The following is a 22,333-nucleotide window of genomic DNA, read 5'->3' as shown; positions in this document are numbered from 1 at the left end:
GAGAAAAACACCAATAGTACCATAACATTAAAAAGGTATTTCAATTTCATCGTCAAATATCATAAAAATGTAATATTTGCTGCATGTTTACAATGCTGGATACATAATATACTAAAGAACTGACAGCAAATTAAAAAGTTTACAAAAAAGTTAAAATATTTTGTAAACTTAAATCTTACCAAAAAAATGCACACAAAACTATTTCTGGTAAACTGTTCAAATAATTAAAATTTTCAAGAAATACATATATATTCTTGTCTTGAAACATAGTCGCAGGATGACCATTGAAGTTTGTTTATGTTCCGTTGGTCATGGTCCGGATATATATGTACCAATTACAAGGTTGCACAGTATTGTTAGACAAAGTAAGCTATTACAGTAGCTTAATAGGGATTTTACCAACCGTACATCTTCAGATTAAGATGGATGCTAGACTGTGTTAAGCTTTTGAGTGGGATCATTAATGCAATCTGATTAAAAGGTCTACAATTTCAAAATATACTTTTGTGATTTCCTGCAGCTGGTACATTAGCAGGTGTAATGTATGTAGAGGCGCAGTGCATAGTCTAGTGGTAGGATGCCCGGGCTCGTGACCGAAGGGTTGCAGGTTCAAGGCACGGCACGGCACTGTGCTGTATCCTTAAGCTTGAGCAAGATACTTTACTCTGCTTGTTCCAGTCTACTCAGCTGTAAATGAATACGTGGTTGAATTGGGCAGTGCTAAAATTGTAGAATGCTAGCTGTGAGCGCTGAAATGGCAGCCCCGGCTGTATGCTTCCCAGGGATTTGAGAACGATATTGGCTGGTTGCAAAGGCCCTATAACTGTTACCACGGATAATAATTTGTGAACCGCTTTGAGACGACCTACGAACTAGGTTGTGATAAGGGGTATATAAGAACCTTGAATTATCATTATTATTATATATAACACTTTGTAAATCTGGGTGATAACTGATAACTGTGATAAGATATTGTTAAAATTATTTATATATAAAAACCAACAGAACTGTTTGCTTCTAAAATATTATATTAATAATATTAGTTAACTGATTATTTAAATCACAAGAAAATCATTTTCAAATATACCCGATAGAGATTTCAGCTTCAAAAATACCTTTTACAAGTGATTCATTCTGTTGAAAATTCAATGTTGACGTTTTTAGGTCAAATTTAAATTATTTTACCAAGTTTTAAAGAGACGTCTTCAATGATAACACTAACCAGTATACTGATAACACTTACCAGTATACTGTAAATGCATTTCAAAATAAATGATGAGTGATTTAGGTTTTTTGTGTCTGAAAATATTGGGTAAACTAAATGACAAATATTTTAAAAATGCAGATTATTTATATTATACATGTGTAGATTATAAAGCTCATGGGCAGTAATAGTGGCCAGTTGTGTGTCTGTAGGTATTGTAATGTTTGTCAACAAGGAAGTGTTTACCAATCACTACATATTTGCCTATTGTTTGCCCAGAACTGCTTCTCGTATGCAATTGACTTGGGTGATTCCTGCTTTAAGTGGATGTATATAATACAAAATGTAAATGATATAATATGTTCTCATCAAATTCTTCCTGGCTATATTGTTGTACCTGGCCTTGGACTAATTAAAATAAAATGTTCTTGTCAAATTTTTCCTGGCTATTTTAGTATCATTGTGCCTGGCCTGGGGCCAAATACATTAGTGTTGTGGTCAATGGCCGTGAACAAACACACACATATATACAATATCCCTTTCAAATAAACAGGGTCCTCCTTCAAAAGTTCAATGAAATTATTGGAAGAAAATGTTGTATGCTTTTAAAATTCTATACTTCTAACATTAACTCATTCACCCCTGAAGACAAATTTGAACTCTTCCAATTCAAAGGTTGGAATAGTTCATTGTGAAATTTCAGGGGTGAATGAGTCGAGGGACACTGTAAATGCAATTTTCCTTGCAACGTGTGGTGATCGTGTGGTGATCGTGATCACTGTGTGGTGTTGTATGGATCTGTAATTAGTACGTAATAATAGTATCATGTGATTGGTGCGTGCTACTGTCTATATATGGACCTGCTAACGTTGTATAACTCTTGGTGTGATCAGTATATTGTAGCTGTAGGCTGATGCATATGTAGCTAAATTTAGATGTGACCAGTAGTGATCCATTATTAATGGGCGCCGATCAGCTGTTTAGATCAGCTGTTCCTGTGGAGCTAAAACTCGACAGATCTATCGAGAACAGCTGTCTGATCACTTAAGCTGTTTATGCTTTTGTGCATATTGATCTGAAAAGGCAGTTTATCAGTTTTAGAATTTAGTATTGTCACACCATCGACAATACTTTCTTATAGATCCACAGTGAAATTTTGATAGACCAGACGTTGACCAAGAATATTTTTACTTATGTATTTTAACTGTTTATTAATTGACCTAATATAAAGAAAATATGTGTAATGTATAGCATAGCTGTCAGCCCTACCTCATTTTGACCAATATTTACCAATCTCCCTCAAAACTCCCTCATTCAAATCCAAACTCACACAAACTCAAATCTACACCCTGTTGTCAAATGATCTCCTAGTTACTACAGGGTGTGTGTCATGGTCGGAGTTATCTTATTACATAAAAAGGGTTACACAAATTGGGTTCAGCACGTTAATGATCAGTGGCCTTTCACATACTTTATTTTTCTCCCTCGTTGGAAATGTGGAATGAGGGTTGATCTCCCAATCATTGGAGGTTTCAGAGGTTGACACCTACATATACGGTATACGAAGCCAAGTAGTTTCACAGAGGACTTTTTCTCTCTCTACTATATTTATTATTAAATTAACTCATTCACCCCTAAATTAAGACTAGTGCTGGGAATCAGTCCGATTTTGAAGATCAATTATCAGACATTCAAGATCGATCGGTAATCAATTATCGGTTGAAATTAGTGGCAAATAATGAGCAGTAGCTGATTTACACTGTACATATCTTCTGAGGAGCACTTTCCTCAGAAGATATGTAGATCAGCTACTGCTATTCATTGCCGTAATGTACATGAATAAAAATCCATTCAGTCCCTATATAAATGATTCCCATATATCGCTATATATATAAAGACTCACAGTGTTTTCAAGGTGATTGTCTTTGGCTCTACCGTAAAATGTTTGAACACTGATACACTGAACTTACTTGCAAATGTGTTTCAGCTTTGAATATAATAAAACAATCATGACGAACGTATTAAGTCAATTTTCCAGGATTTATAATGTCTATAAACGATTGTTGATATCATACATATTCTAAAGAGAAATGTTGGGAAAATTATAAAGTTTTGTTAGTTACAATGTAGTTAGTTAGTCCTCCTCGTGCTGGGCTACACGATCTCCATTTATGTCTGTCATGATACGGGGGCCGCGGTGGCTAAGTGGTTAAGGCATCTGACATTCTGCTACCATTAGCCCTCCTCCACTCCTGGGTCGCGGGTTCAAGACCTACATGGGGCAGTGGCGAGTTACTGGCCGAAGGTCTGTGTTTTTCCTCCAGGAACTCAGAACTCCAGTTTTTCTCCACCACCATAGATGTTAATAGGACGCAATACACAAACAAACCAAACCAACTCTCGGGACCACTGGTTTATTTGTCCCGATGTCCAGTCTTTCTGTTTTAGTTCTTTCTCAACAGAACGTCTCCAGGGTTCCTTTGGTCTTCCTCTCTTTCTATTCCTGCTGGTGTCCATCTCATTGATTGTACCTCTCAAAAAGTGTCCTTAATTCATCTATATAATGGTAATTATTATGAAAGTCACAAAAAGGGTCCAGAGTGGTGGCAGGGGAGGCTGGACTTGACGGAGCTCGAGCGGGGAGTATACCATTTGACAACCTCATATTGTCTACACTGTTAGAATTAACTTCCGTGCCCCATATATACCAATTTTAAGTAATTAGTATATCCTACCAACATATGTTTGTAAGGATTCAGTGTTATTTGGGAAATTATCGTTGACATTACTTCTTATACCCGTATACATTATGCTGTCTCGTGAAGAACCTCATAAGAGCTACATGTAGCTGGTGAAAGGCTAAGAGACGGTACCACTGTCTTTGTGATTTTTGACATTATCTTAATCCTACACAAGGACTCTTTAATCTTTTTTAATACATTATATATTACTTAGAGTTCCCCTGATGAACCTCTATAGAGGTGAAAGTGCTATTGAGGTACTAAGAACCTCTTTGTATTTGTTTTTTATATTATGTATATTATATATATATATGTGAAGTGAAAGGGGACAGGCACTGTCTTTTTCTCTGACTTCAAATACTGATGAAACACCATTTGGTGGGAACTAAAAAAAAATATGACCACGATATATGCTGTCCATATATATATATATATTAGAGCTGCTTGCAGCTATCTACAGCTGAAGTATAGGGAGTACACTAGTAAAACATAAACAGCCAATAGCTGTGTATAAATCAATACACTGTCTGGACTTTGGACCCTTAAGCTTTCTGATCATCATAATGAATGTGCAGGTTCTGCGTGTAAGATTTTCCTGCTGATGTCTATAAGCTATATATATAAGTTGCTACCTCCGGCTAGCTATGGCATTATAGCATGAAATTAATTAATTTGTTAAAAAAAAAAGATTTGCTTAACTTATCAGCTGGTCATTAAAAATATTTTATGAAACCTTGTAATTATTTATGACTAATATGATATGTTTTTTTTTATCTCAATTGGGATCAATGTCATATATATTTATTAGATTTTCTTGTAGCTGCATATAGGTTAAATTGTACTGTAGGTCTTTGAATAAAATGTTTTTTAATGCTAAACTATTGCTTTAGATCTTCATTTGATAAATTCAGTCATGTTTTCATTAATTATACACTCTCAAAGAATCATGGCCAATATAATGCAAGGATCTGTGCATATAAATACTGCTCTGAATGGTGTTATCAGTATACATGTACATGTACACCATTTCATGTCTGATTTTCGTGACACGTTAACGTATTACAAACATTGTCTTTTGGAGGAGTTAACGTTTCACCCTTCTGGGTTTGAAGAACACAGTACTTAAGTATCACTGTTACTTTTAATTGAAATTTTCCTGTCATTGCTTTACAGACTTCAGATCAGTCAAAGTCTGTTACTATAAATAGAATGTTCCCTCTAAATCCTTTAAAGACGTCATCACGACATCGGTTATAATCTTGATCTTCATGAATACATTTTCGTAAAACATCAATACTTGTACATGTGTGAGTTCGGACGTACAGCTTGTTTAAGATTACGGTTAATATTAATACAAAATTTGACGTCATTGACCATAGGATGGTCCTAAGGCCAAAACAATATGTGTTTCAGGTGATTATAACAAGACTGAAATAAATAGGGTACTCACACATGGTCTGTCATGTTTTTGTATTTTTTGAAGATTGGGTGCCAATTTAAGAGATTACAAAAATCACCATTTGAACCAATTTTAGTTCTTTTAAATACCGGGTAATAATTTTGGATTTAAATTTGGTTTTGATACCTGCCTATGAAGTAGAGAGGAGATACATGTATACATGTAGTTGCCTTGTTTGTTTGTTTATCCATCAACAATTTGTTTGCATCTGATGGACAAGTTATCCCAACACTGGATGGAGTGAGTTCCAGCAAGATAAATTGTTGGGGTCAGAGGTGTAAAGCAAGGATGAACAAGGATTTTTTCTAAAAAATACATTACAGTTAAATGTATGATGATCATGTTAACGGTCCTGCTTGAAGAAAATGAAACTAAAGCAAAACTTTTTTCTTACCAAAGAAATGGAGCTGAATTTATGAAATGTCTATAGCCAAAGCCAATGAAACATGAAATATACTGTAGGTCAGAGTAAAGTAGGGATCCTCTCCTAATTATAAGCATGTGCACCCTTCCCCCATTTTCGGGAGGAATTGAAATCATATAGACCCCTCCCCCTCCCAGACCTGCACTGGTACCAGGCTAGGCCCTGTCTATGATTGGAGTGTTTACATATTTTAATTAGAGATTTACTTCTGGGCCCATATTTATGAAGCTGTTCTCATGCTTGTGCATGGTTTCTGTGCTCAAATCAGCTTTCTTGTATACTCGCTTAAATCATGTCAAACAATCAAAAAGTCAAATATAAATGTTGAAAACAGCATTTGGCTTTAAATCTCTTAAACATGTTTCTGAATCATTGCCAAAATAAGATTTTTTTATTAATCTATAACCAGAACAAGAAATTAGGCTTGAGCACAAAATCCATGCTTATTAGCATGAGAACGGTTTCATGAACACGGGCCCGGATGATCATTGATCATTGCTGGACTTTCATTGAAGGTCGAAGTGGATGAAATGTTGAATCCCCAACTTCCACACCAAAATGTTTGTTATGTCCTTCGATGGTAACAACAGTTACAGTTGCACAAATTATCGGAGCAAATAATGTTTTCTGTGCATTGGTCGCTAATTATGGCGAATAAGGTACAAAGAGTTTACTGTAATAAGTTAAGGTGCTGCTAAAATTAAGCACTAGGATCCGGAGCACATATATATATATACTGCCCAGTTGATTCAGCTACTAGGTCTGAAGAATCACTTTGATGACATGAAATTAAAATGCTAAAGACATGTTAAGATTTTTGTGTCGCCTACGACAGATGTCGGAAAGACAAATAAGCGTTGCTTTTCCAACGGCGGCGGCGTCAACAATGTTAAGGTTTTGCGTTTAGCTCTGTTTCTGACAAAGCTGCACCAACAAAACCTCGATCATAGATGTAGCATGGGTAGTGGAGCCTACTGCACTAAAAATATTTCCTTGATTTCTGCATTTTTTTGGTAAAAACCTCAAATTTCTTGACTTAGAAAAAAACTTAACGTTAAGGTTTTGCGTTTAGCTCTTACATATTAGGCTGTTTCTGACAAAGTATAAATGCTAGAGCAACCAAACTTGGGTCATAGGTGTATCATGGAATGTATAGCTGAATGCATTACACTCTTTACTAGCATTTCAATGATTTCTGTATTTTTGGGCTAAAAACCTTAAATTACTGGACTTTGAAAAAACTCAACGTTAAGGTTTTGCGTTTAGCTCTTGCATATTAGGCTCTTTCTGACAAAGTATAAGAGCTAGACCAACCAAACCTCAATCATACATGTATCATGGGTAGTAGAGCCTACTACTCTAAAAAACAATACATGGATTTCTGCACTTTTTCGGATAAAAACCTGAAATTTCTGGACTTTAAAAAAGATCAATGTTATGATTTTGCGTTTAGGTCTGTTTCCTTATGTACTATGTCAAATGCTTATTATATTGACAAAGCGGAACAGGCGACACATATAATTACACGTCATTCTTGTTTATTCTTATATTGTTGATAATAATATATATATGTATATATATGCATATACATGTACCATATATATATAACATTTCCTAGAAACTTAATTTTCAGTGTCTATTTCTCATTGAATATACATGAATATAGATTCACACCACTTCCATTATTATATGCACAAATGACTTTAGTTTGAGGTCTTGTTACTAAAATTTGAATTTATTTACTGTGTTTTTCAGAAGCGAGACTTGTATATTCTTAGTATTGGTACTAAGAACAAGAGTTGGTGGTTGGAGAACGGTATAGGCTGTCAAATTACCAACACATCCTGGAAGCTGACCAACACTGTTCAGGATTCAAGTCGTGACATTCCGCCCGAGGACGTCATCAAAGGCTGTCTTCTGGAGTATTACTATGTAGAGGTCATTCATGCAGCAGTACAATGTTTACTAGCGGTAAGTCGTACACTCAAATACGATGTTTACTAGCGGTAAGTCATACACTCAAATATGATGTTTACTAGCGGTAAGTCATACAACCAAATACAATGTTTACTAGCCGTAAGTCATACACCCAAATATGATGTTTACTAGCGGTAAGTCGTACACTCAAATACGATGTTTACTAGCAGTAAGTCATACACTCAAATACGATGTTTACTAGCGGTAAGTCATACACTCAAATACGATGTTTACTAGCAGTAAGTCATACACTCAAATACAATGTTTACCAGCAGTAAGTCATACACCCAACTAGCGATAAGTCATACACTTGAATACGATGTATACTAGCAGTAATCATACACTCAAATACGATGTTTACTAGCCGTAATTAAGTCATACTCACAAATATGATATTTACTAGCGGTAATTAAGTTATACACACAAATACAATAATTACTAGCAGTAAGTCATACACTCAAATACAATTATTACTAGTGGTAAGTCATACACAAAAAGGAGCTTTACAAAATTTTGTGTAAGCTTAGATAGCAAAGGATAATTTGATTTGGATAAGATTTCATCAAGTTTCTTTGATAGTCTGTAGGGTCAGTCAACATACATGTAAAGTTCCAATTTGGTAAGCTTGCTACATGCTTTGCTTATATTTTACTGGGAGAACATGTACACGCAACAATAAACGAGGGCCGTATTAGACTTATGCTTACATGAATATATATGCTTTCATTTCCAGTAAATTTAATAAATGATTTGTTTTTGTTGCAGTTGATTGGTTTTGTGTTTTCCTGTATCACCCTGTACATGTACGGAGACGAGGAAGAAAGTTGTAAGTACCTCGCTCAGTCGAGCACATACTCACGTCCAACGTGTGTATTCATCAACGAAGACAAGTATGCAACTACCAAATACGAACCAATCCCCTCACGTAACAGTTGGTGTCTGCCAACATACGTGTCATTCACCGACAGTTTAGATTGGTCGAATCCTGGGCATGCCAAATCAGTCCCAAATATCCACCAATCATCCACAGTTCTGACTACACTGAGCTCTGATCATACACCTGTGGAAGTGGATGGGGTCGTTGTACGACGACAGTTCAGCGACTCTGATGCTAGAGTTATCTGCCCTGGCCAGGGGAGATAACCAGTTATTTCTAGTCAGGTGTGTAGGATTTTCTGTGTTGGGTATATATACTCTGTAGTGGCTATCCATTGCTTCTATCTGTTTCACCAGTAACTCCAGGCTTCTGCCTGTTTCTCCATCAGTTACCCATCCTTTCCAGGTCAAACTTTAAATATGTAATTATTTAAATTTAATTCAAATGTGTTAAAATTAGGTTTCTTCTATAATATTACCTTAGAGAGTAAATCCAGAGGATGAAATATAAATAAAAAAAAATAAAAAAATCTGGAAATTCAATTGAGGGAAAGATTTGAACCTGCTATTATTTCAATTTTGCCACAATACAATATGTTAATACGTCTGTATTTAGTTTTTTAAATTTTTCTATAGCCCTGGAAAAAATAATGAAATGTACTTTGTAGTTGAAAATTATTTTTAGAGAAATGGAATGAAATTCAAAGAGGGAAGCATTGATAAATTGAAATTAGCAAATTAAATATCTTTTAAGGATTGGATAGGACATTTTGTTTTAATTTTTGACCTGGAACTTATGAGTAACTGCAGAGCCTGTGATGCTTGTTTACTGTCAATTCACTTCTGTCTGGTTCTCCGTTGTTGTCTTCCCTTGTTGTCGTGGTAACATAATGGGTGCATTTCAAAAATATATTTTTACTAGGCTAAAGTTTCAGGAGTGTTCATTCTGAAAGTTTTTTTTCCAATGCAGTAACTGTTCTGCAAGTATATATTATGAATATTCAATAAGACAAATTAATATGAAGTCATGATGATCTGATTTTAAGATGGTAATTTTAGTTTTCCTTTTGTTATTTTTTTTTTCCATTCTGATAATTGATATTTCATTTACTTGTGAGAAGATTTTTAAATGGGAAATGCATTGGTGCTGAAGGACCATTAATTGCTTCATTGCTTTTAATGCTGCGTTAGTGACAAAAGAGCTGAAAGATGTAGCGATAGCTAGCTGTACAGTTGTCTTGCCTGCTCATGCATGCATGCATGCATCTGGGATTGAAAAATTTGTGAGAAGGACCCATACAATACAATTGATATGATAAATTGGATAAAGCTGGATACAGAAATCCGACAAGATGATGAGTTTCTTTTCCTTCCAATGTACAGTCGTCTGCACGACCCCATCCTACTGCACGGAGGTATGAACGTCTGCAAGCATATATACAGTGATGTGTAATAAGTGTTTCATGTTATGTCATTTTCCCATTGGATTCTATGTCAATTTACTTTTTTTTCCAAAAACATTCCATGACTTCATTTGACATCCAATGTTTATAAAACATCATGTTAGATCGTTATCCAATGTTTCCTCTGGTAATATTTGTATTATTATCCTCGTCTCAGTTGTTGTGATATCACTATTCGTCCCAGTATATAGATTACATTTTGACATCATTCCCATAGACACAATGCTGATAATGCCAGAAGAATTGATTTTGTCAAATAGCCCATTATGGTCAGAAATCTTTGCAACGGATAATCATATCAGTATAACAAAGAAAAGTGGTAGATAATTTTTCTACCTTTGAGCAGAATTAAACAATATTTTTTACTAAAAATAAACCCAGGAAAATTCATTTTCCCCCCAAAAATAACGTAAAATTCAATGGGAAAATGACGTAACGTGAAAGACTTGTGGCACAGAACTGTATATAGTATTGCCGATGTTTTCAACAAAATACAAACAAATGTGAAACATAATTATTACAAAAGTGTCTTTATACACACAACACAATAATACAATATCAAGTGTTGACAATAAGGTAGCTCAATAGTCTGAACCTAGTGAAATCTCAAGCTGGATTTGTGATTCAAAAAACTGCTAGCCCAAGTCAAATTTTGATATTAATTAGTATTTGAATCATATAAGGTTGGTGGAAATCGGATTTGGACTAGTATAATTGTAAACTATTAGCCCGACTGACTAGTGTTTTAAAAAAAAGTGTTCCTAGCCCTGATATCGAGGATAATCCTCACACCTTATATATACCATATCAAAGACAAGCAGGAATTACAATTTATAATAATAAACTTGATTTATTTTACAACAATTATGAAACAAGCTATGTCAACTTATATTAATCACTCTTGTTGGCCTGAATATATGTTAGCTTATGGAGGGTCTTAATATGGAAGGAAACCGGTGTACCCGGAGAAAAACCCACGTGGTCAGGCAGGTGACCCCATATACTTTTTCATGTCCGATCGGGGAATCGCACCCCGGCCGCCTTGGTGAAAGGCAAGTGTGCTATCCACTGCACCACCCAATCACCCCTTATTTATAAGTACCAGATATATTTAAACTCAAGTTCATACTTAAATATTAAAGTTCAAGTTCAAAGGCTAGATGTAAAAAATCATGTGCCCATTGCTTCCAGCTTGTCAACTTCGACTACTTCATACATTTTTAAACTCTGAAAAACAATAGGTTTAGCATGTGCATGTATTACCTGGTAAAGATGTGGAAAATGTAATTAAATATGTGTCCAGTACAAGAACTTAAACTATAGAACAAAGTACATGTAAAGTAGCAACTATAACTCATTCACCCCTGAAATTTAATAATGAACTATTCCAACCTTTGAATTGGATGAGTTCAAATGTGCCTTCAGGGGTGAATGGGTTAAAAGTCATTGATTTACTTGTGACAGTGCTGGGCCATTGTAGGTCAATTTGGCTATTGACATACACCTAATAATCCTATATTTTAAAGTTCCATTGCTGTACATATTAATGATTCTATTGTTTGTTTCATTGGTTTAGATGTTACCTTATTAGTTTATATACCTCTAACCCAGTGCCATCATAATCTAGTCAACCACATTATCTCATGCTGATGTAACTGTTTGACATTTTTAAACTTTTCCTTTATAACTATTATTTTATTCTTCCTGATTTTGACTTTTCTGTTGAATTGGCCTTCAGTTTATTTCTGCATTTTGTGTTTGATTTTTGTTGTAAACATATATCAATATTGTGTTTGTTAATTATATAAACATACACATTTGTTTACAATTTTTATTTGTTTGCACCAATGCAATTAATGAGTCTTTGATTTGCTTGATTTTATTTTTTATTTTTACTGAACCTTTGTATTTTAATAATAATTTGATTGACAATTTGAGTTTTCCCCTATAATTTATTATACCTGTGATTTCATTTAGTTTCAGTATTTTATTTGTGATTTCAATTAGTTTAGTTTCAATTTTCTCTTTAATGCATTCACATTTATTGAAATAATTATGATGCCAATTATAATTAATGTTTGTTTGCATTTGATTTGAACAACAGTCCCTGATCCTTGTTGATTGATTGATATGGCTTTTCATCTGTGTTCCATCTATAACTGAGCCCAGCTGGACAGAACCCTTCCACCCAACCACCCAGAAATGCCCAAAGAAATGATTAATAAGGGGTACATTATATTTTGGCCCTGCATGTTCATAAAAAAACGAAACCATAAATAATCCCCCCCCCCCCAAATTTTGTTCAGTCTTTATGATGTTACACAGTGTATCTCTACTCTAATTATTGGTTTGGGTCAAAGAAGGTAATAACTAATATAGACGATTAAATCCCATATAACACTGGATCCTAATGGAGGTATATGTCTGTAGGATACGAATTACTTAAACTATTATATAGGGCAAAGAAGTAATTCCAACAGTGTGGACAAGTTATACCGTAGACTGTAATCATTAGATGATATGATCTTGTTGTGAGTTTGTAGGTGACCAACATATCTATTTGGGAGTGACATGTGTGATGATATGAGGGTTTAATGGCTGTAGAATGCTGCAGATTGTGATATGATAGTCTGGTACACCAGCTAGTTTCTTTTACTCTGGTATGTGGTGGATGGATGGGGAGAGAAATCTGGTATATGGTTAGGGCGGGGGAGGCAGATCTGTATTTCATGACATAATTGTGCTAGTGGGGCACGGGCAAGGCAGCTCTGGTATGTTTTGGGGTAGGGGGGTGCAGCTCTGTATATTATGTGCTGGGGTGGGTGGGGATGGAGGCAGTTCTGTATGTTATGTGCTAGGGGGGCACAGGGGAGGCAGCTCTGGTATGTTGTGGGCTAGGGGGGTGCAGCTCTGTATATTATGTGCTGGGGTGGGTGGGGATGGAGGCAGTTCTGTATGTTATGTGCTAGGGGGGCACAGGGGAGGCAGCTCTGGGATGTTGTGGGCGAGGGGGGTGCAGCTCTGTATATTATTGGCTGGGGTGGGTGGGGATGGAGGCAGTTCTGTATGTTATGTGCTAGGGGGGCACAGGGGAGGCAGCTCTGGGATGTTGTGGGCGAGGGGGGTGCAGCTCTGTATATTATGTGCTGGGGTGGGTGGGGATGGAGGCAGTTCTGTATGTTTTGTGCTAGGGGGGCACAGGGGAGGCAGCTCTGGTATGTTGTGGGGTAGGGGGGTGCAGCTCTGTATATTATTGGCTGGGGTGGGTGGGGATGGAGGCAGTTCTGTATGTTATGTGCTAGGGGGGCACAGAGGAGGCAGCTCTGGTATGTTGTGGGGTAGGGGGGTGCAGCTCTGTATATTATGTGCTGGGGTGGGTGGGGATGGAGGCAGTTCTGTATGTTTTGTGCTAGGGGGGCACAGGGGAGGCAGCTCTGGTATGTTGTGGGCTAGGGGGGTGCAGCTCTGTATATTATGTGCTGGGGTGGGTGGGGATGGAGGCAGTTCTGTATGTTATGTGCTAGGGGGGCACAGAGGAGGCAGCTCTGGTATGTTGTGGGCTAGGGGGGGTCAGCTCTGTATATTATGTGCTGGGGTGGGTGGGGATGGAGGCAGTTCTGTATGTTTTGTGCTAGGGGGGCACAGGGGAGGCAGCTCTGGGATGTTGTGGGCGAGGGGGGTGCAGCTCTGTATATTATTGGCTGGGGTGGGTGGGGATGGAGGCAGTTCTGTATGTTTTGTGCTAGGGGGGCACAGGGGAGGCAGCCCTGGTATGTTGTGGGCTAGGGGGGTTCAGCTTTGTATATTATGTGCTAGGGGGGCAGGGAAGGCAGCTCTGGTATGTTGTTGGGTAGGGGGGGTGGGGGGTGGGGTGGAGGCAGCTCTGTATATTATATGTGCTGGGAGAGTTGGGGAGGCAGCTCTGGTAAGTTGTGGGGGAGCAGTTCACCGACTTATATATATAAAACAATAAACAACCTAAGCTAAGTACTCCTCCATGTCCTTCATTTGACAGATGAAATGTGTATTGAGGGCAGCTACCCACAACAACAACAACACACACACTTTCTACCCTTACACTGCGGTAGTCTTGACAGCTAGCAAGAGCTGCATGTGAAACATATCAGACATATCTCTTGAATTCTGTCTAGGCCTATCATAGCTTCTGGACACATGATGGAGAATCTAGACTGCATTGTCTGGCACCAGACAGCCAACAATACAGCCGGTACCTTGTAAGAATAGCCAGACAGGTATTCTTAACATCCACAGGAATACAAACCTTTATAAATGTTTTAAAAACAATCTCACAACTTGCTAAATCTAATTTGAAGCAGATAAGATTTATTTGTATGGAACTTTCATATACCAGGGTAAAATTAAATTTGTATTGAAGGTAGTGTAACCTACTTCATTGGGCCACCCCCTACTTTCAGTCAGAGATTATGCGTTGTCCTGTAATAAGCCCACCCCCTACTTTCAGTCTGAGATGATGTGTTTTCCTGTAATAAGCCCACCCCCTACTTTCAGTCAGAGAGGATGTGTTGTCCTGTAATAAGCCCACCCCCTACTTTCACTCAGATATTATGTGTTGTCCTGTAATAAGCCCACCCCCTACTTTCAGCCTGAGATGATGTGTTTTCCTGTAATAAGCCCTCCCCCTACTTGCAGTCAGAGATTATGTGTTGTCCTGTAAGCCCACCCCCTACTTTCAGTCAGAGATTATGTGTTGACCTGTAAGCCCACCCCCTACTTTCAGTCAGAGATTATGCGTTGGCCTGTAATAAGCCCACCCCCTACTTTCAGTCTGAGATGATGTGTTTTCCTGTAATAAGACCACCCCCTACTTTCAGTCAGAGATTATGTGTTGTCCTGTAATAAGCCCAATCCCTACTTTCACTCAGAGATTATGCGTTGTCCTGTAATAAGCCCACCCCCTACTTTTAGTCTGAGATTATGTGTTGTCCTGTAATAAGCCCACCCCCTACTTTCAGTCTGAGATGATGTGTTGTCCTGTAATAAGCCCACCCCCTACTTTCACTCAGAGATTATGTGTTGTCCTGTTATAAGCCCACCCCCTACTTTCACTCAGAGATTATGTGTTGGACCCCTGCATAGACTTATTGCAGGATAAAGACAGTACTCTCACAATTATGTCAATAAGTGTGTGTCAGGTGAGATTTGTGTGTTCCAGTTGAATTCATCGGAGGATTTGACACCGTATCATCGTACCAACATTCGGAAAAGACCTCGCATCTAACCCTCCAGCCTCTATATGTGTATGTAGTGATTGGAGAAGGGACATAACTCTTGCTCTCTAATTTATGTCAGACTTGATCATATAGAAACATTTCCCAGAAAATATTAATCGAGATTTTATACGGATTATAACTGAGTTCAACCTAAGTTCAACATGCATTGAGTCATGAAAAGCAAGAGATTTCATCCATTTTGTATTTTCTCCCTTGAACAAGGTAGTTCATGATGTACTTATAGACCTGTCTGATGGACAGCATTTGAACTGCCAGATTTTCTACAGTATGTGAAACCTTGAACAGCATGGCAAATTTCTCACAGAGTGAATAAAGTTTAAATGACCATATCTTTATCAAGACAAAAATGCCTGTTACATAACTTATAAACGCAGTTGTATCATATGACAAGTCTGGATCATAAGGCAGATTGCATATCTACTTTTCTTGTTTAAAGTTATTGACAGCTATTTTGTATGTTCAGTAAGAAATAAGGTAATATGAACACTCAGGGTAACTACAAATACAAACAGATTTAAGTATGACTTATTACTTAAAGTTATATTTTTTCTCTTCATTAACTCATTCACCCCTGAAATTTCATAATGAACAATTCCAACCTTTGAATTAGAAGAGTTTAAATGTGTCTTCAGGGGTGAAAGAGTTAGTTCATTCCATATTCCAGGACGTATTTTTATGTGTTGGGTCACAATTAGGTATAGAAATAAGCCTTATTTGCAAACAGTTTGTTGTTTGTATACTGTATACCAGGAACTTTTTGCTGCAATTTAACCTTTGCCCTTTTCACCCTCTGTGTACAAACTCTGCTGTACATGTCATTACACAAAAAAAAGAAAAATAACACAGGGTGAAAATAGATTTTACAAGTAAAAGGTGAAAGGTTGACTTGGCTAAAGTTTCCCTGTATACTGTATATATATAGATGCAACCTGTCTGTTCATATTTCTGGTTTCTCATGATCATCAACACTTGTGTGCAGCCATGTTTAATGTTTCAGAATGAAAAATGGATATAAAATGTTGTCAAAAAACAGAAGATGTATTAAATGTATTAAATTGTAAATATTTAACCATGAAGCTGTACAATGTTGCATGTTGTAAAGATGCACCAAGTTATACACCTTTTCATCCATGACTCGAGTAATCGCTGAGTTTAGTTTGCATGTTTGTTTACAGTTCAGTGGAGTTTCATTTTCTTTTTATTAACTTTTTTCTTGTGTTTGGTTATAATTTTTTTTTATTAAATCTGCTCAATTACTTGAATTTGTTTCGTTCTACTAGCAAACCTAGAAATAAATCCCCACTAGTACTGTGTATAGATATAGAGGATTATATTTGAGAATTTATGATGCATTCAAATATAAACTCGAATAAAATTTATAATAGATCAAGTTGAATTTGAAGGTTTTAGAGTAGTGACAATCGATAAGGGCGTTTTTGAATGTCATAAGATAATATTTATAGGATTGCGATGATTTTGAAGATAATAGAATTTAATTGAAAAAAAAACGCATTAACAGGTAAGATAATTTTGAACAGTACAACACAAATCAACATAGGATTAAGATGATTTGGAAGAACACTAGAAAATATTGAAAAATAGTTGAGAAGTTTTTGAAGGTTATCATATTGATAAAAGGTTATTTTGAATATTATATGATATTGAAAAAGGGTAAAGACAAGGTTGAAGGTACAAAGTGGGTGGGTACTGTTAGTGTATCGCGATACAGGCAATCAAACAATTTGGTACGATACACAAGAAAGTATTGTGATACAATACGATATATATTGTTGCAGCCCTAGTTTAGATTAACAGTAACAATTGATCATGGCAAAGGTCATATGATGAAAGCTTTAATAAAAGCTCATAGATATGTTAAAATTACATATCGGGAAGGATTATCAGAATTTTCCTGCTTGCTCCCAGATAGGCTAGCTGTTGTGCTCGGGAGGTGGACTGGTGGCCGACAGGCAATGTAAGCAGGTTTAAGCCTTCTGTTAAAATCAGTTTGCTGTTAATTACGTTCAATCCATTTTTTAATGTTCTGGTTTCAGAATTCATTAAAATTGTGTTATTTAATGTTTTAACTCCTTCACCCCCTGAAGACACATTTGAACTCTTTCAATTCAAAGGTTGGAATAGTTCATCATGAAATTTCAGGGGTGAATGAGTTAATATACAGTTTGCTTTACCTACAACAATTCTAATTAATAAACAAGCTTGGGTTCCAAGTTCTGTCATATTACATACGACACATATAAAGTGTATGTGACCTGACTGTACTCGGTATTTATCCCACAATAAGCCCATGCCTGGTAATAAGCCCACAAATATGTAATACAGTACAATAGAAATGCCAGCAAATGCTATTTATTTGTCCGGTAATAAGTCCATTTCCTTACTTTAATTCAGGGATTAATATTAAGTTTACCCTCCTGGCTTATTGCAGAATAAATACAGCATTTTAGAATTTATATTAACTTAGAATTAAAATCTCATTGCAAGCTGACAGCCTGTAAATTGTTCAGATTTAAAAATAACCCTCTCATCAGAAGCTCTGCTATCAGATAAAGTCTGTTTGTTTTGTTATTCAAACTGAAACATAAAACACAAGAACATCTGGCGCACTGTATCACCCGAGAAATGATCTTATCTCTGACGTAAGTTCGTAACGTACAGAACACACAGTCTAGCTGTCTTCAAATATCTTGATTTCCTTGAGTCCTAGTTTCAGCTTAAATTTCAATTCAAATGTCATCTATAGATAAAAATCTGAAAAGTTTCTATAATATTTATGTTCATCGCATTAAAGAATTGTATGCCACAATGTAATGTATAATTATTTAGTCTATTGAATCGAAGGTCTCGTCTTGAGCAGTCGAACATTTGCTTATACCTATTGTATACCGGGACAGTTTTTTGCTGCAGTTAATTAATTTTCGCCTTTTTTTTTGCCCTTCATAGAATTTGTCATTACAGCTTACTGTAGTAAGTGATATAATAAACATAGTTATCAATTGTGAACCTAGATGAAATTAACATGGGATGTGGATTTTCTTGGCATAGGGCGAAAATTTGTCTGGTCAAAAGTTTCCCAGTATACTGTTTTAATGGGTGTAGGAGCTTTGAGGGAGTCGTTTTGTCGCAATATCCTTTAATTCAGACCTCTTAGACTTTGTCCTGTGTGTGGTACATTTATGCTTTCTTTAAGTCATTTATTTTACATTTCACTTTCCTGGTATTTCCTGTCAGGATCACATCTCACACACATTTCCGTTGTTTTGTGTGTTTTCAGCCTGTTTGTACCAACTTCACAAACATTTAACCCGTGGGGTCCCTCCCCCATGGGACAAAGGTAACACATGGCCCTTATGTTTTATAATGTACAAGTGATTATTTTTGAATTGGGAATTTTTCATTTCAATTATATGATCATTTTTGTTCATGAATCATACTACTTTTTTTTATAAAACTCATTTTAAATTGCTGTTGTACATGTGATCTGTTTGATTCTACACTAAAAAGAAGAAGAAAATTTCTGTACATCGTTTTACCTTTGCAGAAACTACATTTGTTTGTGCTACTTTCCTTTGGCAATTTTTTTTTATTAAAATTAATCATCCAATTAATTACTGCTGTTGGGTATATGATTTTTTTTCATATACATTATACATTTTATATGAGTTTAAAAAGATCAAAGATAATGAAAATAATTTTCAAGAATAAACACTTGTATATTTCAGAGGTCTCTGCTTTTAGTTCTATAAATAAATGTATCCTGTTTATTTGTTTGTGTAGGCTGCAGGTGATCAGGGTATTTTGATTTATGATTCAAAGGGACATTTCTTTTTTTAATCTTTCAATAAAGTCATGGTAAAAATTCAATACTGATGATATAATTAAAAACAATATAGGGGTCGACACTAATCCTTTAAGTCCGCTAGTCCTGGACTAGTAGATTTCAGCAAGGACTAGTGAATCACCTTACCTAACTGGTCCTTTGGACTTGTGAAAAATATGATTATAAAATAAGAACACTCCTTTTTGAAATTTAGAAAGCAGCTTAGAATAAGATATACTGCATGATAATTGTCAAAATAAAATCCTAAAACTACACCATTATTTGAAGTCCTGGGGACTGTCCCCTACTTTCGATGTTTCATGCTGTAGATTGCAATGTTTCCTTATCAGGACATCTGTGACTTAAGTTACATTGGCAAACGACTTGTAAATAATCTATTCAACTAGTCCGGTGGACTACTCAGCAGAAAAAGTTAGGGTCTAACCCTGTAATATGTTAAACCTTTTAAAAGAAAATGTGGGATATTTTTTTTATGAAAATGGAGAAGATTAAGTATTTAGTGAGGTAACTTGACACATACATGACTATCTATTAGTTTATATATGATACAATGTTATGCTGAGAATCAGTAATTATAAATACCTTGTTGACTATATACTCATTCAAAAACTATTATACAATGTATCACTTCCCCATTTACAGAGGACAGATCTTTCAACTGTATGAGTTGTTTCCCCTTTTTGAACAGGTATCTGAATTAACTCATTCATCCCTGAAGAAACATTTGAACTTTTCCAATTCAAAGGTTAGAATAGTTAATTATGGAATTTCAGGGATGAACGAGTTTATTTCTACATATAATGTAAAGAATTTTTGTAATTTATAACTGAACTTGTTAGAAAATTGAATAGAAATTAAGTTGTTTAGATAAATTCTATGTTTTTTGTTTAATCGGTTTTAAGATTTTCCCCCCGATATTAGTTTAAAAAAGGTGTGGTTACCTGTTAGGAAGGGAGGTAACTCATACAGTCTGTATTCTTTAAAGGGAAAGTATAGTTATGCATGTTTTAATGGCGAATGACCACCAGCTGTTGTTCCAATTTTTATATATAATGACTAACTAACAAAATAATTAATTCCGTTTTGTTTCTATGATCACCAATCAACACGATGTTGTAAATATTACAAATTAATTTATCCTTGGTATATCATGATCTGTAAACCAAACTTAAGTAATTCCGTCTTTGCATATTGCAGAGTTATCTTCTCTTGTGAGTAGGTATTGATTGTTACGTCATTGGTTTGTGTGAGGAAATTAATGTTGTTTTCTCAAAAATTGATGACGTTATCTCACAAACTAATGACGTAACAATCAATACCTGCTCACAAGAGAAGATAACTCTGCAAGACGCAAAGACAGAATAAGCCATACAGGATATCATTTGGAAAAAATTCTGGCTTATAAAATTCTAGAGCCTGGCTTGTCAGCTAGGCTTATTCCAGATACGAATATTATAATGAGGAAAAATAATTATTTATCTACATTATTTTTGAGTTTGAAAGTTTTTGCAATTCATGAGTGTGTTGTAGTAAAAAAAAAAATACTTCTTAAAAAGTTGGTTTACAGAACATATATATGTACATATGTATATAATACATGTAAAAAGTGCATATTGCTTATAACTGTTTAAATGAGAAATCTGAAAGTATGTGTATCTGTATTTGAGATGTGTCATGTTAAAAGCATGCATGCTACAGTATATATAGTACTAGAAAATCAAATATATTCTTTCATTTTTGTATAAACAGTAATGTACATGTATGTCTATTGTTTAACATTGCAAATAGTTGCATATTATATAAACGATTGACATGTTTGTTGTGTAAACAATTGTACATATACATGTACATTGTATACAAAAACATGTACATTGTATACAAAAACATGTACATTGTATACAAAAACATGTACATTGTAACAATTTGCTTATTCACCAAGGTATTTATTATATAGAACCAACTATACATGTACATGTACATTGTATACATAGCTATACACAAATATTATGTAACATTACCTGTTTCTATTGTAATTTCTTTCTGTAACCTTTCTCTTACTTTTTTTCCATGGCTCTCATCATATGAATTCATAAAACAGGACCAAATGTAAGACATGAAGAATGGAGTTGACTTTGACATTCATTATAATATTTTTATTTATTTATTTTTTATTTTATTTTTTTATATATTATTGATTTTCTGTTGGAAAAGTACATTTTTTTTTTTTCATGTTGCAGATTATTTTGTTTTATCAATTGTTATGTTTATTTGTCACTAACATCTGTATTTTGTTTGATTTTCACCCTATACGGTAACTCAATGGGATTGTTTGGACATTGTCCTGTTTTCCCATGATATATTTCTGCTATTTCATTGTGTCACATATATACTTCACAGTTCACTGTTGTAATGGTTATGGTGCCAGTAGTTGATAGACTAGCTTTTAATTTCCAACTTGAGGTTCCGTAACCCTCAAAATAAACTGGCTTTTAATTTTTCAACTTGAGTGTTTAAATATGGTATCTTAAAAATAATCCTCAAACACAACACAGTCTTAAAAAGTAACACTGTCAAGATTACCCTGTAGGTCCTAAAACTGAAAAGTGGTCTTAAAGGTGACACCTTGTCAAGGTAACCCTGTGGAACCTATAAAAACATGGTCTTGTAGCTAGCTAGGTAACCTATAGGATGTAAAAGTAAGACAGGGTCTTAGAGGTAACCCTATTATGCCCTATAGTAACATGACAGTAAAGGTAACCCTATTATGCCCTATAATAACATGACTGTAATGGTAACCCTATTATGCCCTATAGTAACATGACAGTAAAGGTAACCCTATTATGCCCTATAGTAACATGACTGTAAATTAAAGTTAACCCTATTATGCCCTATAGTATCATGACTGTAAAATAAAGGTAACCCTATTCTGCCCAATAGTAACATGACTGTAAATTAAAGGTAACCCCATTCTGCCCTTTAGTAACATGACTGTAAATTAAAGGTAACCCTATTATGCCCTATAGTAACATGACTGTAAAGGTAACCCTATTCTGC

General features: G+C 35.5%; 1 protein-coding gene across 5 annotated transcripts in view; it reads left to right on the top strand.

Moving 5' to 3' along the window:
* The window catches only part of LOC110454517 (sodium/potassium-transporting ATPase subunit beta-1-interacting protein 1-like), a 32,602-nt gene that overhangs the window by 7,485 nt on the left and 2,784 nt on the right, over positions 1-22,333 (top strand). Inside the window, exons 4-8 of one of the 5 annotated variants that reach the window (XM_021504057.1) lie at positions 7,584-7,799; positions 8,571-8,631; positions 15,339-15,423; positions 18,713-18,772; positions 21,378-21,385. In XM_021504057.1, coding sequence (XP_021359732.1) covers positions 7,584-7,799; positions 8,571-8,631; positions 15,339-15,423; positions 18,713-18,772; positions 21,378-21,385 — 430 coding nt within the window. Of the gene's footprint in view, positions 1-7,583; positions 7,800-8,570; positions 8,967-15,338; positions 15,424-18,712; positions 18,773-21,377; positions 21,386-22,333 lie in introns of all 5 variants that reach the window. The other 4 variants (XM_021504059.1, XM_021504060.1, XM_021504061.1 and 1 more) reach the window with 4 other exon arrangements.

This window comes from Mizuhopecten yessoensis, unplaced genomic scaffold (assembly GCF_002113885.1).
Source record: "Mizuhopecten yessoensis strain PY_sf001 unplaced genomic scaffold, ASM211388v2 scaffold7903, whole genome shotgun sequence".
In the NCBI taxonomy this organism is placed as follows: domain Eukaryota; kingdom Metazoa; phylum Mollusca; class Bivalvia; order Pectinida; family Pectinidae; genus Mizuhopecten; species Mizuhopecten yessoensis.
This window is presented reverse-complemented; position numbering and strand designations above follow the sequence as displayed.